Source organism: Anneissia japonica, unplaced genomic scaffold (genome assembly GCF_011630105.1).
Source record: "Anneissia japonica isolate Jap-2015-1 unplaced genomic scaffold, ASM1163010v1 scaffold1826_len1998817_cov189, whole genome shotgun sequence".
Taxonomy (NCBI): domain Eukaryota; kingdom Metazoa; phylum Echinodermata; class Crinoidea; order Comatulida; family Comatulidae; genus Anneissia; species Anneissia japonica.
In genome coordinates, this window is record NW_022742159.1 from 790,841 (window position 1) to 815,364 (window position 24,524).

At 32.1% G+C, this 24,524-nt stretch overlaps 1 protein-coding gene across 1 annotated transcript in view; it reads left to right on the top strand.

The window, feature by feature from the left end:
• Window positions 1-24,524, top strand: part of LOC117119049 (putative leucine-rich repeat-containing protein DDB_G0290503) — a 40,252-nt gene that overhangs the window by 609 nt on the left and 15,119 nt on the right. The window contains exons 2-25 of the mRNA XM_033263859.1: window positions 2,713-2,904; window positions 3,565-3,714; window positions 4,436-4,519; window positions 6,538-6,669; window positions 7,177-7,377; window positions 8,159-8,326; window positions 9,560-9,643; window positions 10,564-10,626; window positions 11,226-11,309; window positions 12,087-12,170; window positions 13,583-13,657; window positions 14,023-14,106; window positions 14,604-14,666; window positions 15,267-15,509; window positions 17,720-17,866; window positions 18,111-18,173; window positions 18,281-18,439; window positions 18,929-19,075; window positions 19,599-19,853; window positions 20,430-20,564; window positions 20,804-20,887; window positions 21,471-21,554; window positions 22,156-22,239; window positions 22,361-22,456. Of these exons, the coding sequence (XP_033119750.1) occupies window positions 2,785-2,904; window positions 3,565-3,714; window positions 4,436-4,519; window positions 6,538-6,669; window positions 7,177-7,377; window positions 8,159-8,326; window positions 9,560-9,643; window positions 10,564-10,626; window positions 11,226-11,309; window positions 12,087-12,170; window positions 13,583-13,657; window positions 14,023-14,106; window positions 14,604-14,666; window positions 15,267-15,509; window positions 17,720-17,866; window positions 18,111-18,173; window positions 18,281-18,439; window positions 18,929-19,075; window positions 19,599-19,853; window positions 20,430-20,564; window positions 20,804-20,887; window positions 21,471-21,554; window positions 22,156-22,239; window positions 22,361-22,456 (2,889 nt within the window). The 5' untranslated portion in view covers window positions 2,713-2,784. The remainder of the gene's footprint in view (window positions 1-2,712; window positions 2,905-3,564; window positions 3,715-4,435; window positions 4,520-6,537; window positions 6,670-7,176; window positions 7,378-8,158; window positions 8,327-9,559; window positions 9,644-10,563; window positions 10,627-11,225; window positions 11,310-12,086; window positions 12,171-13,582; window positions 13,658-14,022; window positions 14,107-14,603; window positions 14,667-15,266; window positions 15,510-17,719; window positions 17,867-18,110; window positions 18,174-18,280; window positions 18,440-18,928; window positions 19,076-19,598; window positions 19,854-20,429; window positions 20,565-20,803; window positions 20,888-21,470; window positions 21,555-22,155; window positions 22,240-22,360; window positions 22,457-24,524) is intronic.

Genomic DNA, 24,524 nt, shown 5'->3' on the forward strand with positions numbered 1-24,524 from the left:
TTAATTACTACTAGCCGGGACTGAGACGGGGATGTACACATAGTTGTGTCCCCGTACGTAGTGCCAGGACGCACCTAAAATTTACCCATAGATAGCTAGAAATAAAAAAAATTGAAATGTCCCAAATATAACAGAATGAAGCATTTAAAAAAAAAATTATGTAAATTGGACCAATATTAGCGGAGATATTGCTATTTTAAATATGTTTTTTGCTGGAGTTAATTCCTATTGTTTTTATTATTCAAGAAGTGTGTCCCTTACAGTATAATTATATAGCATTTTAGGCCATGTTAAAATAATACTTGACAATTACTAACGATTATAATTTAGTATTTTAGTATATATATTTATATTAGATTTAATAATTTTTATCAACTTATAGAGCTGTACGTAATAAGACAATAGAATTTTATGCCATCTATTTCAATTAATATGCTCACAAATACAGTATTATTTAAAACTTACTTATCTTTATAGTTTAAAAACTGAAGAAAACAAACATGTTAACCAAAAAACTAGCGAAGGTTTCCTTTTATTATTGAAAATCGACAAAACATTGGTTGTACTAAAAAAACTTCTACTAAATCGATTCGCGCCCTTAAAAAGCCAATAACTTAGTCCAGAAATCATTTCTAGAGTGTTATCTGGAAGTAATTCGGTCAAATTGTTGCATACTTCCGCGAAATACCCAATTAATATATTGGATCCTATCTCCGTCGGGGCACTTTTTTCTATCGCGATGTTTGTATTGCCGATCTATAGCGCCCTCGATCGGTTTTGTATCTAGCTACCATAGAATAGATGTAACAGGCCTCAGGAGGCCTGGGAATTTTACATGCTATAGTAGCCACGGTTTCGGATGTGTACAGCGGTAAATGGCGGGGACTTAGCCGAGGATGTACATTAAAATTAAAAAAACTTTTTAAAAAATTAAAACTAAAGTTATAAGCTATAAGGCCTAGGCCATAGGCCTAATATATGATGAAAGCAAGGACCTGGTGGTTCCCAGACTGTAAAATAATAAGGCCTAGTTAGTAGGCCTCACCTTGGCCTACCGCGGGCCCATGCTGTAAATATTTTGCATATACCTCAAAAACAAGCTCAAATTTGCGTAGAAAATCGCTTGGAAAAAGAAGCTCAGAATACGCCTTTTTCATGAATCGGTAGACAAGTTAGTGAAGGGTGCATCACTTGTCGAATGTGCATCGTACGTATGCATGCCATGACGCTCTCCTTCGTTAAAAATTTTATTTTATTTTTTAAAATTTCATTCAAACTCTGCTCACAACATAGAATAGACAATAGTAAGCAAGGTCGAGGAAATCAGGTGAAAGTACCACCTGAAAAATGTGACTGACTATTGTGTGAAATTGACGCACAAGGAAATTATTTTGTGACGGACCATCTCTGAAAGTGACTGACTTTGACTGTACATATATGAAATACCCTGATCACGTTGTCTTGAACAGTATTTTGCGCCTGTAAGCGTGTTTTAAGTAGGACCTGCGTTCTACGATCCTCTCTCTCTCCCTCTGGGCTACATCTATCTATGCCTCATGATGTTTTTATTGTAGGACATGTCTCTCTATATATCAAATAAGCACTTAAACAGAGAAAACGCTTTATTTATTTAATTGTGTTTAGACGGGCTGTAGTTTGTAAAAATGAAATCAAAATTTTGACTTCAAAAATGATCATCCTCAAGCCACCATACAGTTGCTGCATTCTTTTCCCAGCTAGATCTGAACCGTCCATGCACAAACGAATGTAGGCCTATTGGGTGCCATGTGCCCTTGATTTGCATATTGATTCCTACAAGAATATCTCTTGATTTTATTATCAGCTATTTTTTCACAACCAAATATACATATTATAAGTAAAGTAAAGATTCCCTAGATGTGGTTATTTGTATTGTAATGTCATTTTGATCATGCTAATTAGTAAAAAAAATGACATCATTTTATACATCGGCCGCTTGAGGGCATTATTTGTTTACAGTACATCGTCATTTTGTAATTTGACGGATCTATTTTTCACAGTGTGACTGACCAAAATTGTTTTTTGATGATACCCTGCTTCAAAATATCATGGTAAATGACCCAAACATGATGCAACTTTCCCGGGGGTTCTTATAGTGTGTCATACAACTGACAGCTGCATAACCCAAGTCAGTGGTGCGTAACCAACCAAAATAAGATAAGCTGTCAGGCTAAACTCTAGACCTCATGTTATTCAAAAATTCATAACTCCTTAACAGAAAGTCGTATCACATTAATTTTTTTCTATAAAAATGTTTTTAAAGAGTATTCTACACCACTATATGATAAAAAAAAAATGAAAAATGTTTTTGACCTCTGAAATCAATGGAAAAAAAGAGCTGTGTAGATTTTCAAAAAAGGCCTTGACCTATCTCGTAATAACCATTGTACTACTGTATTATACACCGATATTTACGATTCTGCAAACCTATTTTCCATGTGATTTTCCGTGCAGATTTGAGCTAGTTTTAAATGTATTAAATGCGCAATTAAACTACTTTACAGTACTATTTCCTGGTTCATGAATTTTATTGTCGATTTGCCATTATTGCCATTATTATTCTTTTGGCTAGACCTAGGTGGCTACCATACGTGCAAATGTCAAATGCAATGGACTTCTTGATATAGGGCTAGTAGTACATTACTTTCAACCTATTATTTTTTTTTTCTTTAGTAATAAAAAACTTGTTAAAAGAAAATGCACGGACAGTAAAACTGTAGAGTATAAAGCGACAAATTGTCAGCTATGGCAGGCCCAGGAGGTCAAGGAACTTTGCAGAATGTCTTCAAGGACTTTCACTCCCTCTATGTTGAACGTCTTCGAAAACTAGATGATGCGAGCGCAAGTAGAGATGATTCTCAAAAGGTGATGTTTCTCCATAAATTTATGCTTCGTATCCATCTGATTCCTACTATATATTATGTTGGTTTTGAAGTGTACGCTTTATAATCATCATGTAATGCTTTATGAAAGAATAGACATATACTGGCTAGTATTCTTAGTAGGAAATTTAGTTGTAAATAACAGAATAATGAAAAAGTCAGATGCTATAAATATACATAGAACATAATAATAATAATAATAATAATAATAATAACTTTATTGTTTCTCTTTTGTAACAGAGGCCCAATCACTAAAGAGATGTGCAACAATATAAGAGTAATAATAACATATGTACATTAGTCTTGTTATAGATGTTTCTTACTTAACTAATACACTGTCTAATTAATATTTTATCAGTATTTTGAATTTTTACTTAACTAATAACGAATAGAAATTATAATACGCATCCCAAGAAATGAAATACACACCACCGCGCCCGACACCGTTCACGCCATTGCCAGGATTTCCTGACGATACGTGACCAATGCCGAAACTCGACGGTGCGCATTCCATCTCCCAGAGAATGCATTACTTTTTTTCTGAATAAAATAAAACTCATTAAAAGCTGTTAGAAAATCATGTTTAAAGTTTTTAAGATTGTGATAATATTTGTAAGTATTGTAGTATTCTTCTGCTTTGTAGAAGAAAGTGCGGATTTTACAGTCGTATGTGAACGATCTCAGCGAACAGAATGAAATGTTAGTAAAAACTGTGGAAGATCTGGAGAAAGAGGCTAACGATCGAGTGGCTTTATTGGAGTCTAAGTTGCATCGAACATCTAGTACAGTCAAGGTTAGCAGTTCACTTTATTAAGAGATATACAGTACTATAATAATGTTACCTTATAAAATGGAAAGAAAGGTAGTGATAAATAATGGTTTACGCTTCACCAAATAGCCCTCCATTTACTTATACTACAGCCCTGCCAATTTGGGTCATCAGCAGATATGTAACATTTATGTTTTGTAAGGACTATTACATATTCTTATTTCATGAATATATGAAGGACATCAATATAGCTATATCACAAAAATTTTAAAAAGTGCCAATTATTATCAATACTTAACTTAAGTATGAAATAATAATGAATGTTTGATTAATTCACAATATTTTATAAATAAAAGTAAGAATAAATATTATCCCATTAAGTTTGGATGATGACAATAATAGAAATATTATTAATGTATATGGAATATAAAATTCCAGTCCTAAAATGATAATTTTAATGTCAATATTATATAATGATGTATTCAATGTTGTAATAATATACTTAATAACAGTGTCATATTTATAACAACAACAATAATGAAAATATAATGTTTGACACTGTCCAAGCCAAATAAAAACATAATGAAATATAGATTTTTTTCTTCTAATTACTATAATGTATTCCAGGAATGAAAATAACAGTGCTATGAACACATTCTTTTAAAATGAAAGTGAAAAATCAATATGATCTCATTAACTTTGTGACATTAAATGTTGATACATTTGGTTTTGATATGACGTATAGGAATACATCAGTAGGTCGACAAACCTTGAACAGCAAATGAGAGGTCATATTATACAAAAGGGAAACTTACAGCAAGCTTTAGAAGTAAGCTATTCATTTTCCTTTTTTTTGTCTTTCTTAAAATGTTTTATTTTCTTTTGCAAAAACACATTACAGAAATAATAGAAAAAAATGTAACAAAAAATAAATGAAAGCACTCAATCAATTATACTTTCAATCTCAGTAAAGGTTCCCATTTGTTAGCATGAATGTGATACTTATTGTTATTCTTAACAATATTTTTTCTCAGTTGTTTCTGTAGAATATATCCATTTTTTAAAAACCCATAAAACTAAGAAGAATAGTTTCTTTAATTTTAAAATTATAAATGTATCTCTTAACCAAAAGCAAAATCATACAAAGAAATTTGCATATTTATATTAAAAAGCCACTCCTCAATTTAGAAGCCTTTTTGCAAGCCCACATCAAAATTTCCACTGTTTCCTGTTCCTTTTAACAAAGTGAGCATTTGTTATTTTCAACCAGGCCAATTGTATGCAAAAGGTCATTTGTGGAAATATTTTTATGAAGAAATATAAATTGCAAGCAATTCTTTATTGTTTGTAAATAAAATATTCTTTATAAGTCAAAAAATATATATATATCCACAATACAATCCATGAAATTTTACTCCATGCATCATAAATGTAGAGTACAGCACAATATATGAAGGTAAATTAAAAAATTTGACAATGCAAGTGTAACCTTTAACAATACAGCATAACCATTACAGAATTAAATACAATTTCTGTTGTTATAAACAAACAATAATACAGACTGGAGATCGAATAAACAAATAAGTTAATTTCTAATTTGCTTTCTTATGATTTATTGCTGTGATTTGCAATAATTTTGTGATGTACACTAAGGCATAAATTATTTTACAATTTTGGAAGCAACAAAGGAAAAATTGAAGAAAAAAAAAATGTATGTATATGTTAATATTGCTGATATACAAGAATGAATATTTATTGTAACTTTTTTGCAAATGACAAACATGGCTGGATTTTGTAATTTTTACACAGTTTAAAATAGTCAAATAAGACTTAATGACTTAATTGCATGACATTTACTTACTGTAAAAACATCACAAGACACATCATGTCCATACAACATTTTTACACAAAAATATGATAAAATACAAAGGAAAATATAAACAACTAAAAAAAACATTTAAAAAAATGAGCAACCTGACATTTTTTATCAGATATCTGTCAGACTTAAGGCCCTGTCCAGAATATCAAATTTTGTTTGATATATAGTCATGATGTGATGTCATCATGACTATATTTAGGCATGTCACATGTTTTTTTTTTTGATAGTTTGGACTGGGCTTCACAATGTTTGATCAGACTTTGTCAAAGTGGAAGAATTGTCCGGCTTCCAACGGATGTGAAACAACATCTGATCATTTAGACTAGGTATTAAAGGCTCTACTCTATACAATACACAGAGTTGACACCAAACAATGTATGCTGAATTGAATATCCTTAATTCCATATACTCTTTGGAGTTGGCCCTTAAGAAAAATTGCTAATAGGCCTCTCACTGTAATGAAATCCACTCATTGATGAGAAGAGAAAATTTGAGAGGATTTTCAAGGATACATTTAATTGAGTTTAATAATAATAATAAGTTTATTGTAAAGGCAGCAATTACTTCTCCAAGCAGAGGATTCTATGAATTAACTACTCAGCATTAACAGTAATTGATTTTTTATGAAACATGTAAGTGCAATGGATCTTTGCCATGTGATTGGTGGATAAATATCACATGATTTTGGGTATTTACATCATTTAATCGACAAATACAGTAATCTATTTTTGATTTGCATCATTCTTAATGAAATGTAATTTCCATATATTTTTGTTACATTTATTTTGTTCCACTAACACATTTGTTGTTAAAATATTATGTTTTAATTGAAAAAAGTAGGATGTTCCATTTAGAAGAAAGGTAGACCTGACTTTTTTTTTTCATATTCTTAAATTGAACAGTCCATTTTTTAACTTCATAAAAATATTCATTTTAACATTGATTATGTAAACATTTCTTATTTTTAGGACCTGGAGCATCGTTTTGAGCGTTTATCAGAAGAGGAAGAGAATTCACGCTGCGAGAATAATGACCTGAACCATGATATCAATATACTGGTTGGCATAATTGCTAATGCACGTGCAACAGGCAGATGGGAAGTAAGCTTATATGCTTTTTAAGATAGAAATGTGTACACATATATACCAAAGAAAATGTTATTGTTTTTTCTGTTCCATAGATAATTGTTATAATTAAATTTTAAAAAAGCACTTCCCATAGCTATGGAAATGTTTTTATTTTAATATTGCATGATTTTGTGCAGGTGGGGGAGGAGGGGCTGGTTCATTATTGACCTTTGATTCATGTTCTGAGGTTTATACAATTAGGGAGCTTTCGATTGCACGATGACGGTAGGACGTAGAACATAACGATGTCGCATAAAGTCACCTGCGCATGCGAGAATGTTGAGTTCTCGCAGTTGAGTTGAATCTAGGACACAATTTGGCCAAATCTACGTAAGCCGCCGCTCGCCAAATCGGAATCAAAATCGAATTTGGCAAATTATTTTTGCCAGGAATTCGCAAAAAATCTAATGAAATAAAGTCATATTCGTGTTCACATTTTTTCGTTATATGTGACAAAAAGCACATGGTTGTTTTGTTTAGATGGGAGGACTGGACTTCCGGATTCTGACGCCAGATCAGGTGCTCGGTCCTGAGGGAAAAGAGGTCCGACAATCAGACGACATCCTGCAGGATCACATCACCGAGTTAAAATCCCAGCTATCACATCGGGACAAGATGATAGACGAACTTCAGGCAGAGCTTAAGACATCACAGAATGATCAGAGGTCATCAGCCACGGAGGTAAATGTGTTATTTTATGTCATTTTTAACTTACAGTTAAAAACAAGGTAATATGAAAAAAAAAATACAGATTGATAGTAATGATATATGCTGTCTGTGAAAAAATCTGGTAACATAAACAATCAACTGACACAGCAATGTTTTACATGGACATTGTTATTGCAGCCGTCCCTTGTTAATTTAAGTAAAGATCATCATAATTCCTAGTAAACTATACCAAATTGATTGAAATTAAACTTGAACATCTACGGCATGGTTAGTTATGCATGATAATCTTCGACCTGAGAACTGCGGTGCGATTTTAGGGCTAGCTAAGGTTTATGAAGAAGGATCACTTAAATTTCAAAGCTAGGATAAATAAATAACACTATTTTGAACAATCGTTTATCCTTTCCTATCCGTTTATTTCTCACCTTAACAGGGGGTGGTTGTTTTCGCAACCATAACATTATCTTTTCCTATACTATCGCACTGTAATGTTTTTCATGTATACCTAAGTTAAGTCTATAAACAAACATCGTCGAATCCCTCTATTGCAAGTTTAAATAATTTTTCAAGTTCCAATAAGATACCAGGTCAGAGCAAGTTCTTGCTTATTTACATACTCTACTACAAAAATTCTGAAATTGGCTGATTGATGGTCAATGGGTCTGTGCAAAGATTATAGGAGAATTATTAAAACAATCATAGATCAAACAAAATACAGTAGATGATATTGTTAAAGGTTAAGGTTTAAAGGGTAAATAAGTGATGTTAAGTAAGAACTTAAATTTTTCACTAGATCGTACAGAAGGATTTTGTACTGGGGTCAACCAAATCAACCCTGTCCACCATTCATGACCGTGAGCAAATACGTATGGTCGATGGCACAAGTAAGGATATCATCATCATGAAATTGAGAACGGAGCTGATGAAATGCGAGCAACAACTGCGTGATGTACAATCTGAGGTGAGTAGTTCGAGAGTCCATTGGACAGATGTTTGTTAAGCCCTGTCCAAACTATCAAATTCTATTTGACAAATACATGTGACATGCATAAATATGGTCAGATGACATCACATCATGACCATATATAGGCACATCATGACCATATATAGGCACATCATGACTATATTGTAGGCACATCATGACCATATATAGGCACATCATGACCATACATGGGCAGACAACAGTGTTTCATACTGTCGATAGAGCTTTTATTTAGACTACTAGAATATCATATAATTTTAGCAATGACGTCTTAATAAACAAGTCTGTCAATTAGAATGTCATATGTCAACTTTTACTTTGTGAAGCTAGTCCACATGTTAATGAACTTTTGTCCATTTCTAATCTGCAAATTGGGTACATTTACTAATATGCATCTAACCGCCCAACTTCATTCTGCAGATAAAGACTATTATTTTATTATATCACTTACCATGCCCAATTTTAGTCTGCACGTCAATGCTACTTAATATGCTCCATTTTGCTGTGTACACCAAGTCCGTCTGCTATTGCATAACAAACCGTGCCCATTTTTATTTTGCACACCAATGCCATTTATTTCTTTGTGCCCACTAATTGGTCATATATTCTTGTACCTGAGGCATGTTTCCTATTGGAATACTGTACAACCTCTCTTAGTTTCAAGAGGAGTGTAATCATTACCCAACTTAATAAGCTAAATCCTAAAACATGGATAATTAATAAAAATATTTATCAAGGCCTGACTACAGTACTGCCATCTAAGAGTATGCTTATTTTGTTTTATTTATTTATTGAGTGGCGCACACACATGCGCAAAGGTTTGTCAATAATGATCATATCCCTGCCCTACTTGCAGGTGACAGTCCCTTTCACAAGACAACCATACACACACGATGCTTTACACAAACTAAATCTCAATATGAAATTTAGGGAGTGGAGTTGTTTTGGTTGTGAAAAAAAAATCCTGCAACACTGACAGGAATTGAACCCAGGACTCTGGGATTGGAAGGCAGGCATCTTAACCATCAAGTTATTCAACTCCACTACCGAAGCTGTTGAACTCCACTACAAGGCCTTGTGTTTCTTGAAATCTAAACAAAATGTTTACATTTGAATAATGCATTTCAAGGAATGAATATCATTCATAATTGCTGTCATGGCTTAGAAATTAATTGCAAGAAATCCATTTCATTACATTACCATTTCAATTAGGTTGCTAGCCGAGATGCAAACCTAGATAAGTTACAAGGGCTTGTTAATAGGCTGCAAACGGAAATGGAAATCGTAAGCTCTAAGGTAAGAATTATATGTACAATGGGTCCTTGTAAAGCTGATTACTGGCTGATTTTGCTTTATTCCAGTGGATGCGATCTACAACCTCTGAATTTGCCTAGTAACGATGAATTCGTCGAGAAAATGGTAATATTTTATGAGAAATAGTCTGTATTTCTCAATTTTTTTATTCTTTTGCGTAAAACTAAAATTTATGCCAATATTTTTCCATGATTTATAATAATTGGAGTAATGTAAATGCATATTTTCTAAAAAAAGTCAGTTTTTAGTGAAATTTTGCCGGGAATGGGGCTTTAAAATATAAACATTCTTTAAAGATATAATGTACGTAATTTAGGAACATGCTGAAGTTTGCAAATTAAGTGGAATTCAGTTTATTCTAATTTACAAACTTTTTAGCACTTACAGGTTCTAGTAGTATGGAACAAGCCATTATTACTACAAAATTTTCCATTTACTACCAAAAAGCAATTTTGCAATAGAATGGATCATTCCAAATTGAGAATTATGTAGTTGGTGTTAATAGACATATGTAGGTTACAATATGAAAACATGATGTAATAATAATAATAATCTATATTTATATAAGTGAAGTGACATATTTTGTTTCACTATGTAGAGTAAATGCATTATGTTGCCATGGCAATTTAATTGTCCCTGAGTGAGTGATCTAATTACAAGCCAGCTGATTGACTAATGCATGATTGCTCTCACCTCTGAGTGGACTGATTTGAGTGTAGATGAAAGCATCTGATTGGCTAATGCATGCTATTCCTCATCACATGAGTACAATGATTGAGTATAGATCAGAGCATCTCATTGGCTAATGCATATTATTCCTCTCAACTTTGAGTGGACTGATTTTAGTATAGATGGAAGCATCTGATTGGCTAATACATCTGGTAATCTCTTTTTCTTTGAAGTGTGCTAATCAAGTAGAGACCATTCAGATACTCAAGGAGTCACAGCAGCAAGGTGTTGATAAGGTATGTTTTGCTTGACACATATGTTACTAATTAGTGTCACTAGCATATTTTTAATAGCCTAGTCTTTATATTTTGTTAATTACCAATTAGTCTTTTTCACATGTGTCCAGTTATTTATCATCTAGGACTAGATATTAATCCATTCATATAAGCTTTTCAGTGACAGATCTAGGAATTTGAAATAGAGGGGGCCCAGGGAGGGACTTTACCAATGTAGAGTCTAGACCACCTAGTAAGAAAATTTATCATTATGACACCACTAGAAATGGCACTCTCAGACATAATTAGGTTAAAATTTTCCTCTTTTCTCCATTTAAAAAAAAATAATTTTGAAAAATTTGGTGGGGAGGATGTCTCGAGCCCCCTTTTCTTGGATCTGCCACTGCTTTCACTCTTTAGAATCGGTGGTGGTGTCCATTAGTGGTTGGGGAGAGGTGGATGGCATATAATTTTGATTGTTGATTCACCCTTGAAATTCCTAGGAAATGGGGATAATTGAAATGAAATTATTTTGCATTTAATATTGTACTTTAAGCTGAAATTCTAAAAATCATTTAAACAACAAATGATGCTGTATGTTTCATTCTTGTGTAATTTAGATAATTGTGTTAGATGGTCAAGTGAAAGAATATGAATCTCAGTTGGAAATTTCAAGAACCACTGCAAACAGAAGTACATCTGATGTAAGTCTGTTCCTCCATTAATCATTGTTATCATCATGATCAAAATCACAACTATTATCATAATCATTGGTATTAGACCAAATATAAATATTATTGGGCACTCAAAAATTTGATTATATAATTTGATACCTTCATCATGGATTTTAACCCAGCTTTTGTCACCTGCCAAAATGAATTGGATTAGTATGGTTGCTAGTGATCTATGGAATTAAGCCCAGGCCTGTAGTATAACCAAAAAAATTTCTCTACATCTTCATTGTTGCATTCATCAACATTGTCAGCAATAGTATCATCAAAATCATCATCATTGGTTTCCATAATATCATCATAATCAAACTATCATCTACACGATCATTAATGTCTTCATCCTCTTCATTGTAATCATCATCACCATCTTCATCATCATCATCATCATCATCTTTAACTCATCCTCTTCATCATCATCATCATCATCATCAGTAATATTTTTTTTTCAGTATCAACAACCTCATCATCTTTACAATTTTAATCAGTAGTTATCATAACTACTATCTTCATCCTCATTGCCAATTTTCAAATGTAATCTCATTGCCATTATTATTAGTGACTGCCATGCTAATACTCACTGTTGTAATTACCTATTTAGGAGTCCCCAGGGATAAAGGTTTTGTCATACTCGTATATATTTATCCAAATTACTGTGGCCTAAAATCTTTTCAAAAGCATATCGTTTTATAATTAGAGCTTATGTATGCTACGGAATATAACAGCAGAAATTATGTATGTTTTTGCTTGCAGATTACACATTTAGAACGAAGGATCAAAACATTGGAGACAGAATTGAAACAGTCGCAAGACCAGAGAAGAAGGGCTATTGAAGAGGTGAATTATGGAATTATTTATATAATATATTTTTATACTATTTATATTTAAAGTATTTTTAATAGTTTTTATACAAATTTGTAAGAAATAAATCTCTCAAAAGAACTTCACAAAAACAATTGTAAGACTAAAAATCAGAATTAGCAAAAATTGTCCATATTGAAATATTTATGATTCCCAAAGCTTAGATGTTAAATGTTTTTTCTCACAAGTTTTAAAAATCTGTTCATCTGTCTGTGACAATAGTTGTCACTATACCATCAAATAGAGGCTATCCACAGTCTAACAGCCAGCCTATCATACAAATAATTTCAGGATGATTGTTTTTTACCGAATTCAGCAGGACTAATCCATGTCACTCAATTGCAACCTAGATTCTTTTTAACTGTCATTTTTTACAGGCTATTCAAGATGTTTTCTCCTACACATAATATTTTTATAATTTTTCAATTCATTTTTGAGTGGTCTAAAAACATTGATAGGTAGGTAATATGTATGAGGAGTGTTACCTAGCAACTAGATGCACAAATCATTTAAATGCATTTTATAATTTCCCATAATGAGAAAGTATTGCATCTAATAATCAATTGTATTGTTGTCGGTGTTGATGGTCTGTGATGATACATTACAGTTAAAGCAAGTTCCCAGGCTACATGCTCAAATGATGACGTTAATAAGCTTGCATTCATCCAGTTATACATGTTAAAATGTAAATATCCAGGCAGCTATCCCATTAATTGGCTGCAATGTTCATACCAGAGGATCATTAGGCCAAAAAAAAAAATTGTGTTGGGTAGGTCGGTAGGAAAAATTTTTTATTTATTTATTTTTTTTTAACAACCAAATATGTTTTTAAGCCTAAAAAGTAGAAAATACACAAATAATACAACAATTTTGGATTCGCATCGCGTACCATCCAGCAAAATAGGTTAGCCATGGCCCCCTAACCTCGCTAAGGCTATTCCAGCCTTATTTGCTCATAAAAAAAAATATTCTTTGTTGTCAAATAATAAATAAATAAATAAAATACCAACCCTTAATTTCGTAAAATTTGGGTTGGTTGGGTGTAGCCAACACAATAATTTTTTTTTTTTGGCCTTATTTAATTAGTTTAAGTAGAGCAATATTTTATGAACCCATTGTGACTATAATGATATTTGCCATATTCAAAGTTATGTGTGATATTTTATTTCTACTATCTTTAATTTTATATTTTATTATGTTACAGTTCTCCTGAATTTGTTTGGTACAGTGTTTTGAGTTATTTTTGTTAACACTTACCTGAGAAAACTTGATTATTTTATCTTCACTACAACACCCCTAGAAAATAATAGAACCATCTGTCCCATATATTCATGCTAATCACCATATGTACATCCTCATTCTTTAGTTCTCTTTTTTTTAATCATTAGATTGGACATTTACAGAGTAGACTAACTGACAGCCAGATGTCTTCACAAGATCACCATCAGATCCTAAAAATGGAGGTAATTCAAAAATCCAATCTACCTATAAATTGATCTCCTGATGAAGTGCACTGTGTACACAAAAACTAGTGTATTGTCCATAATTAATTAGTCTTCGAAGTACTAAATGTCCAGAGTTTTCCTATAAATTGATTAATTTTTCGTTTGCATATGAAAGGTTTTGTTCACTGTTCTGATTGAAAAATTAGAATTATAAGAATTTAGCACAAACATGGTACATATATTGTGTCTTCCATTAAACTATAAATACAGGAGGACATTGTTATAGGCCTGTTTTATCATTGATTGTTCAGGTCTTGTTTCTTTGTGACCCTGTTCTTAACTTATATAATCATTCATCCTTTGTATTTTTATTTTCCGCCCAGCTGTCCAGACGGGACGAGACTATTCAGAAGTTGCGTAAAGAAGTTTTAAATCTTCAGGAACATAATGATAAGATGCAACAAGAGGTGAGCATGGCATTATAAAGACGAAACTGATAAAGAGTTTAGTTCTCGCTCACCTTTGATCTCAGCATCAGTAAAAATGCATTAACCATTGGTTGAGAAACAGCAGGTCATATCTGATTTTATCTAATACATATCCTTACTTTTACAAATACACAATAAGAATAATAATAATTATAAAAATAACATATGTTTTGATGTAACATGTTTCTGTTCATGTTGTTTTGTGATCATTACCAAAGACCGATACCTATAGTTTTACTTTTATTGTGATTTGCAAGTATATAGTTCTAAGATGTTAAGCTAAGTTTTATTGTGTATATTTAGATTTAGGTTAAAGAATTTTATTAGTTTAAAAACACAGCCTTGCTGAAAAACAACTTTCTAATTTCTGTGAAGTCAAGTTTTACTGTGAATAAAGAATAAAGTTATTATTATTTTTAAAAAAAGGTTAGCTTTTGAATTCATAAATAATCAAGATATTTTCTAACTATTTGCAGATTGATAAAACTGAAAGGAAGGCAAAGCAGAGCCAGGGATCACTGCAGGAACTGACATCAAAAGTAAATTATATTAATAACTCAAATTGATTGGTTTTAAACATAAACATATAGATCATTTTTAAAGGTTTTGCCTTTTTTGACATTATAGACACCCCAGTTGGCACACAGGGTCTAGTTGCCTGATAAATTTTAATCAGCATTGCACTGTATTCCATACTGAATAATGATCAATAATTTAAATATACCAAGATAAGTAGAAATATCACAACCAAGAGGAGAAGGTAGAAAATGAAATCTTGTGGTTTATTCTAATGTCCAAAAATGGACTGTTATATGTACACAATGATCGTACCTATATCTATATAAAATTTATTGTATTTATTATTTGGAAAATTATTAGAGAATGCTAAAGGAGACATGAAATAACATCATTACCATAGGTATTTATTCTTTACTAATTGATATTAATATTGCAATGTTTATCGGTTTTTATATTTATAATGTTTTATGTCATTTTACGCATAGGTTAACTTATTTTATATCGTATCTTTGTATTGTATTTTAGTATGTCATTGTTTTTATTGTGAACCTTGGAAAGCAAATTTCATTTACTTTGTATATGACAATAAATTGAACTTGAACTTGAACCATTTGTCTTAGAGTGCAGAAAAAGATATCAAATTAAATCAGCTGGAAAAAGACCTTCAAAATATGAAGGTCAAGTATGAAGCCACGATGAAGGAGCTCAGCTCAAGTGAACAAGCTCTTCAGATGGCTCAGAACGAGGTTCAAGAGCTTCGGCACAACGAACCACAATTGACATCGCATGTACGACAGCTGGAACAGGCTGTTGAGTCCTTGAAGGCAGAGAATAGAGACGAACGAGTGGCGCTGACAGCTGAGGTTAGTCTTCTTTGGAATTTTTTTTTTATTGTATTTATTAATTTTTATTTATTTATTTAAAACATATACAGGATACAATTTTTGACATGATGTAACAGTCTGTTTTGAAAAATGATCCTGTTTAAGACCATAATCATGAAATAAACATTTTTGTTTTATTATGTAGCAGAAAGAATTTAGACAGTTAATGTTCTCTGAGACAAATGCTATAAAGAACAAGAAAGTTAATAATTATTGTTTTATTTTAATTAGTTACCTTTACTCAGAATAATTTTTTAAAATTCATAAACTGAAATATACAATAAAACAATAAATAAATAGGAGTGATGTTTTCCCTACCTGACATGTTATTGTACTGAATCCCAAATTTGTGCAAAAAAAAAAAAAATTGCCAGTGCTTTGGGTAGGAATCGAACCCACAGCCTTAAGATAACTTGAGCTAGCGTGGTGTCATAACCGCTAGACCACTGAGCTTGCACTTACTGACTAGTGTTGAATCCAATCCCCAAGTATCAAGCCAATAAAAAGGTTTATCAATACAGTAAATTATATATATTAATCATCTAGTTTCATAACATTTATATAAAACACTTTCTTTCTTGTAAACCAATAATAAATTTAGCTTACTTGCTAAGTTTCAGCTGCCTATTTCGACCAGCAACGATTATTATTTTTATTATCAGATTATAATTTTTGTATATATACTGTTCAGTAAAGGCATTGAATGTTTATTTTTCAGGTTTCCCTTCAATTAAAGACCACTTCACTTTTCTGCAATCCTAGTTACTATGGTCCCAGTTTAGTACCTTTCTTTTATCATTAGTTCTTCCCTTCTAATTAAAGACAAAAGGCTTACAGGCAGACCCAACAATTTTCTGATTTAATTACATAGAGTGTGTTATTGATATTATCATAATTTTTACTATTTACAGCATCATCATTTATCTTCCTAATTCTAATATTATACATTTCGTAATTAACAATATACTGAAAGAAATTACACAGAAGAAAACGTTGTAATAACACTGACTGTGTTTATTTTAAATTTGCATGATTGTTTGCGTGGTTTAACATTGGATCTGCATTTATGGTAAGATAAAGAACGTTAAAAATAACCCCATATATCTGTTCGATTACTTGCTAACAATAACATCTTAACAGCATATGTTTGCTTAATCTGTAGTGTATATTTGCTTAAAAAGCTAATAAAAATTTTTTATTTTTTTTTCACAATTTTAAGTTTGCTGAATATGTGATGCAAGCAGTGATTGTAAAATACTTCTTAGTAATATTCTTAACGCTCTTTTTTTAAAGTTGATTTAATTTGTTTTTTTGTTTTATTTTTGGTCAGATTCACTAATAATGTGTTGTTTCTTGGTTTTTCCTAGATCCCTGTAACATACATTAGGAAATTATCTCTTTTGAGACCTAACTTGCCATTTTTAATGCACCGTAGAGGGTGTCTCTAGGGTAATCTTAATGAGGATTAGGGCCATCCCAATAAAGTTTTCAGAGTGTCAGTCTAAATTTACAATTGACATATCAGCACAGGGATAGTCATACATGTTTGTCCAACAAACCCATATACTGTCACACAAACACACATGTAAAAAGGTAAAGATTTTTTAATTGCTACTTTCACTTGTATTCGCCACAAAGACTTTGTGGTATTTACATTATGACATCCATATTTGTGAATGTTCCCTGGATCGATTAGTGGTGGAGACTGATCTGTTGTTTTCCTTCTTGGTCGGATTCCTCTAATGTTACATTTAACAAATAACATTTATTAACTGCATTAACCTACCTATTGTCTCTGAGTTTTTTTCATATACCTATTAACATAATATAATATTGCGAACCAACTTGCCATCGTTTGCTTTGCAAAAATGTGCCAGGTTATTGTCCCGGTTGAGGTTGATTCGTTGTTTTGTTCTGTTTTTTTCATTCATGGTCAGTTTACTCCTCTGTTTTGTTTTGCTAACAATGTAAATTTGCAATATCCAGCTATTTGCTTCCAAGATATTTAAAGCGCATATTACCGTTTTATGTATTAGTATTTTGAGGTCAAACTTGCCATAGCTAAACCGTATACATGGCTGCCAGCTGTATCTACTGTAAGTAAGTAAATTTTCAGCAATTCATGTTTTCAAGATTTTATTATTGAACTGAACAATTGATTATTAATTATTGATTAATATTTTGTTCAGGTTGCTCAGAGGCACGATGAGGTTGTTAAATTAAGGGGTGAGCTCACAGTAACAGAGAAGAAACTACGCGAGTGTTACAGCCAGGTAGAGTACCGAGGCAGTGTAATACAGCAGCTGAGAGTGGATATCAAGCAAATCAATGAGCAGGTAACATTCATTTCAACCAATCATATTTAGTGTATCTTACAGTTTGTGCAGTCCTTTCTAAGTTACATAATGTTGCATCTTAGGCTGCAATTTATAATTCCTTGGTGTGGAGCAAGGGTACAGTACAACATGGATAAAATGGACACAGCAAAATAGACTGAGTGGGAATCACAACATAGTAAGGAAGGTGGATGTTTTTAAAATACTTTGATAAAAAAAACAAAAAACTTTTTTTTCTTTTCAGTGTGAGGCATCAAAACAAAAGGAACAAGATCTTCAGAACACTGTAACTCTGCATGAAGAGAAAGTAAGAAAAAAATAATTTATACATTTATCCTTTTTTAAGATCATTCCATTGTTATCAAATGCCTCATACAAACATGCTCATTGGCTTAAATTATCTCGCTTTGATAGGAACGTGACCTGAAGGGTCAGCTTGATGAGACACAGCGATACAGCAGCCATGCATCCGCACAGTTGAAAGCAGACTTGACAGAGAAAGATGGTGCTATACAAAATCTAAAGAAAGATGTGATGTCACTGCAGCAAAAACATTCTTACATCCAAGCACAAGTATGTTTGTTCAGTCTCATTTCATTTCATTCATCTATTTAATCATTCTCCATTAAAAAACTGAAGAAACTTTACTGCTGTGTTGACCATGATTTTTTGAGAGTCTTTCTTGTTTCTGGTCACTATGATGTTTTTCTTATTTTCTTTCTTCTAGCCCCTTGCTGTGGGTTCCTTCTGCAGTACTATAGCATTGTTAGAGACAAATACCATAACAAAATTAAAATAAATTAACTATTCAAAGTCTGAAAAAAAGTAAATTTTATTTTTAGAAAGAGTTATTGTGATTCATGTATAAGTTTTTGTTTTTGAAAAATATGTACTTAATTCTATATATATATTTAATATTTTTTAATCAGGCAATATATAACTGACTTTTATTTCTTCCATATATTTTGATAACACAAAAAGGCCACCTTATAATTAATGTTGGAAAATGTTTTAAAACATTATGGATAACTATATTAACAATCTAAGTATATGTTTCAATAGATCCAAAAACGTGATGAGACAATTGAGAAGCTGCAGCAGCAGCAGCGAGATGGACATGGTGAAGTCGGTAGAAGAGAGCAGGCAATCCAGAAGCTTGAAGTAGAACTGATGACATCACAAGAACAGCATCAGAGGACTACAGAAGAGGTAACTTACCTGCATCTGCTATTTTTTAACTTCTGCTTTTTATTGGGATTTTAGCAATCATATTTTTTTTCAAAAAACCCTTATAATTCAGTGTTTAAGTTCCTTGACTTGACTAGTGGAGTTGGATGTTTTTGTAAAAACAATGACTGTAGTGTTAATCCGACCACTTCTTGCCCATGGTAATAGTTTTAGCTGTATTTGTCCTATGATGAACTGGTTGGAGACTGATAATGCTTTGTAACCAAATCTTTGGGCTTGGAGAGGGGTTGGGGAGGGTGTGGTGGGTGAAAAAATGGAATTGTTCCGTGTTTCAACCAAGGACCTTGGAATTGGAAAGAAAGAAGCTTATATTCAACCAAGTGACAGAATAATGTATAATATTTAAAATAATAAACCAATCACAATGGCGAAATGCTCAGGATGCTTTTAATTCTTAACATATATAAGAGAATGAATATGGATTTTCAAAAGGACTTTTAAACATGGGACTGATAACTTCATGTTTGACGAAATTCTTTTACAGCTGTCCAGAATATTGGACAAGTATTCGCGAATAGAAAGCGAGTTGGAGAAAGTACAGAAGAGCTACAAAGAAGTTGTTGAGGAAAACGGTCGTCTATCAGCCCGTGTCCAGGCCATGCACCTGACGGCATCCAGCGAAAAGGACCTGTTGTCATCGGAACTTAGTAAGCGGGAGGAGATCCTGCGAGGGACACAGGTTGAACTGGCAGCACTAAGGAATCAACTTGCTGTAACAGAAGATAAACTTACACACAGGGTAGGTTTTAAATCTTGTGACATGTCTAAATATGGTCATGATGACATCACATTGTGACCAAATATAGGCACATCATGACTATATATGGACATACAACATTTGATGTTGTGTGGACAAAGCATGACACTAAGTACAATTGACAGCTGACCTATTATGAGAGGCTCATAATTTCCAATATTTTCACAATTGTAGTTCCTTTAAAAAAAAAGTTGAAAAATTTCCCTGTTGTTTAGGGAGAATTTCCTCAATTGCAGATATCAATCAATGAGGTTGAATAGCTTAGTGGTTAAGATGCTTGCCTTCTAATCTCGGGGCCCTGGGTTCAATTCCTGTGACTTTTTCTAAGAGTAAAAGCAACCCCACTCCCTAAGCCTCATAGAGAGACTTCGCTGATAATAGTATGATGCTGCTTTACTTCATTTATTTAAGAGGGCCCCTGAATATCAGCCGACCTTCTAGGATTCTCTGGAAGGGTCACCCTTTATAAATATGGTGAAAAAAGGTAAAATCTGTATCGATAAAAATATCAATAAGATTATTTAGTATCATCATTTTTAATTAATAATATACTTGTAGGCTAAAGAAATTGATCATCTACAACATCAGAACAGGAATCTGTCTGATGAGGCCCAGCAAAGTAAAGGTAACATGACCGCAATGAAAAAGGAACTACAAGAACTGGAGAATAAGTATTACAGTAGCAAGGAAGAGGTAATGTACATTATGTGTTCCTCCTTCATTCATTTTTAATTCTAAGTATCTTTTTTCTCCTCTTTATTTATATATTTATAAGTATTGTTTGAGATTTAATTTTCACCATTTCAAAAAAAATAAATTAACCTTCTTGAAGGCTACCAATCAAAATACAGGCTTTAGAAGTTTTTCTTTTAAATGTTAAGTTGATGTGATTTATATAATATTTTCTTTGTTTAATGCTTTTGACATTTTAGGTCGCCAGGCTTGAGGATACATGCAATACATTGAATAGGGAGCTGCAGGAAGCTCAAGCTAGGGACGATGAACTACACCATGAGGTAAGATCCCCCTAATATACATTCCATCCCCCTTCATCCATATATTCATCTCATCTCCTTCCCGCCTTGTCTGCTTTTATATATTTCAGACACTTTCTTGTCTGACCACCCTGACATCCATCTTAGCGATTGTCCCACCTGAGCCCTCTTACATTTATCTCCCTTCCTGTCTAGACCCCTTAAGTTTATCTTTCCCCTTAAATTTGTCCTTAATTAACCTCTTTACTATTCAACTTTCACCTGTAAAACATTCTTAAATCTACCCTCATCACTTCTTTGTAAACATTAATTACCCCTTCTCCACACCAGTTCCCTCCCTATCACAGTACTAGGATTCACAATGCTCAACTAATGTTTTCTGTAATTATACGATAACAAAATATATGTTTTTCTCAATGCATCATTAAGAATTGTGCTGTAAATTACATGCATACAAGCAGAATCTTTTGATGTTTAAACGTATATGCAAAACCCTGGTATCAGAGGAAAATTCACTCATGTGCAGCAGTGGTAGGATAGTGGCTAGGGATGCTCATGAGCAAAATGCATATTCATTACATTTCCTCCTGCCTTGTGTGTACAGTTCCAACTGAAAAATGAAGCTTCTTATGACTTAAAAAGAGAGATCTCTGAACAGAAGCAGCAGCTGAAAGATCTCAAGTCCAAGGTGAGTACTCACCTTGCTGTTGCTGCATGCTTCTTCCATCGTTGTCTTCATTAAACTATTTTAATTAAATCTTCTCACCTTTTTCTGTGTGTTAATAGGATATATACTTTATAAGGCAAAATAAATAACATGGTATGATATGACACCTGTGATTTTTGATTGTATCCAATATATTCATGTTATTTCTCATATTTTTATTTTGCTCTTTTGCTTTCTCTATGTGCTTCATTTAACATAATTTTTAGAACTCAATTTTACATTGTTACATATTTTATGCACCTTAAAGGAATAAGTTATAGACTGTTTATTAAATTATAAAAATGAAAATCAATTTATAAAATTTTGTACTAACATTGATGATTATTGTTGGACTTAATTGCCACATATTTTTGGGACCCTCCTTTTGTTTTTTAATAGGAATGACCTCGAGTTTCTCACTTAAACTGTATTTTAGAAAAATATTGCTTAAATAAATTATAACATTCTTGGTAAGTTAATACATATTATTGTAAGATTTTGCAACTGTGATGATAGTTGTTATCTCCTTCCTAGTAACTTACTTTCCTTTCCTAAAGTAATCTTTGTTTACTTTTGAACTTAGATCGGTGAGCGCGACAGTGTCATGGAAAAATTAAATAAGGAAAACGATAAACTCAAGTCGCGGAATCAACATCGTTCGTCTGAGGTAGGTCACATGGAATCTTTATGCTATTCGCCTCAGCTTTTAAGACAAATTTAAAATCTTTCATGCGTAGCAGCATCATTGTATCTGAGCTATTAATAACTTGATTATGTTTTATTTTTAGATACAACAACAATCAGAAATGCTGAAGAAACTCGAGCAATCCCTGACTAAAGCACAGATAGATATGCAAGATATGAGAAGGAAAAACGAAGAAGAGGTTGGTGAAATTTATATTTTGATTTCCTGGACTATTTTCATTGTTTCTTTAAATAGAACCCCCTTGAAAATAATAGAATTGTCCATGCCACTGCATTGCATGTCCTTGCTAACTGCCACAGATGCATCCTCATTCCCTTATGGCAATTTTACTGGAAGTGTTTCACTCATAAACAGCCAATGCCATTGCTGACTTGTTTAATTTTAATTGAAATGAAGCTATTCAATTCTGCTTAGCATTCATGCTTGTGAAAATGGAAACATCCTGTACTGAACTTAAATATATTTATATTTTTAGAATATTTTTATCAATAATGCTCGCAGTTGATAAAATACCTGAATAATATTTCTTTGTTTATCTCCATGTTTTGAATGTTTTTCTTCCTCTCATGCTTACAATGATGTTCTCTGATAATAATTCCTGTAAAAATAACACATTAAATGTTATACCATGCTGTTGTGTTTGGACATATCATTGATTATTACATCAAATTGTTCTGTTTTCCATTTTACCTGAAATTAAATTATTACACTGATTGTCTCATCTTGTCGTTCATGCAACCATTCTGATCAAAACACATCACTTTCATGTAAACACAATCACAACGTCACTGCTTGTTTTATATCCTTATATTATTTTCTCCTTACTTTGTTAAATAATTTTTTTTTAAACCTAAGCATTCTATTATTATAAGACTGACTGAACACTTTAATAAGACATCAAAAGATTTATATAATTTAAGAAATCATATTCCACTTTCTCTATGTTTCTCATCTGAAGTCTAATTATACAAATAAATATAAATGCTAATAAATAAAGATTTAAAAAATTCATTATAATTATAAAAATATGATGATTATTTTTAGTATTATTTTATGTAAAGCAACACATATTTTAATATTATTTATTACTACTATTTATTATTGTATGTTGTTATTATTATTATTATTATTATTATTATTATTATTATTACTGTTCTTTAATTTTATTAAAGAGGGCCCCTGAATATCAGTTAACCTACTGGGCTAAACCGGAAGGGTTACCCTCTTTAAAGATGGTTGAAATAAAAAATTTAAAAAATACTATCATTTCCCACAAGCAATATTTTTGTGTTTGCAATATGTCTGTGTTGTTTATGTGCCCACTTATTAGTGGCTGATAGTGTATAAATAAATATAATAAATATATGAAATAGATAAAAGAAAGATGTAAAGAGACTGATTTTTTTGAACATGAATCTTTAACTAATTCTTGGATTGAGAGAAATGTATTCCTTTTTACATTTTTGTTTTATTGTACAAAACTCAAATCCAGTGTGTGTTCAGTAATGTGTGTTGAGATCTTGAGAACTGCTATGATCACACCACTTCCCATTTTGTGGACACCAATATTTTCCTTCATTCAAATCTGCTTTATTTTCTGTTGCTGACTTATTTTCTGTTGCCGACTTATTTTTATTCATTCTTGACACTTCTTAATGCCATTGTATGATGACAAGAAAGCTGTAAAAAAATTAAAACAAGCCAGGCATTAACTCATTATCCACCTTTACTCATCTGTTGTTTTGTGGTGTCTTGTGCATACGTCAGTAATTATGTATAGGTGTGTGTGTAGGTATTTATGTGTGTATATGTGTGTATGTACACCTTTTCTTGGAGAGTGCAACACATGATATCTATTAAATTGAACTATCAGAATTTGTTTTTATGGATTTGCTACAACTACAAATTTATTAATCTCAGGATAGACAAATTTCGCCTAATCATACACACATTTGAGGCTTGCCATCCCAAAACTAGCGTATTGTCACTAATTGTTAAACTGTAATTAGCATAAAAAGAATGGGGCAGTATTGTATACCTTAGCACAGAGAAGCCACAATACTTTCACTTATAACTTTGACAATAATAAGTTGATTCTAGTAAATAACCCATCATTTAAAGGCTTACAGTATAATGACGATAAAATTAATATGTGAGGTCTCACCACGAAATGAGACGCATCGCTGGTGAAATCATATTGAGATATTCACCAAAATAGGTCAAAGGCAACATTTTTACAAAATGTT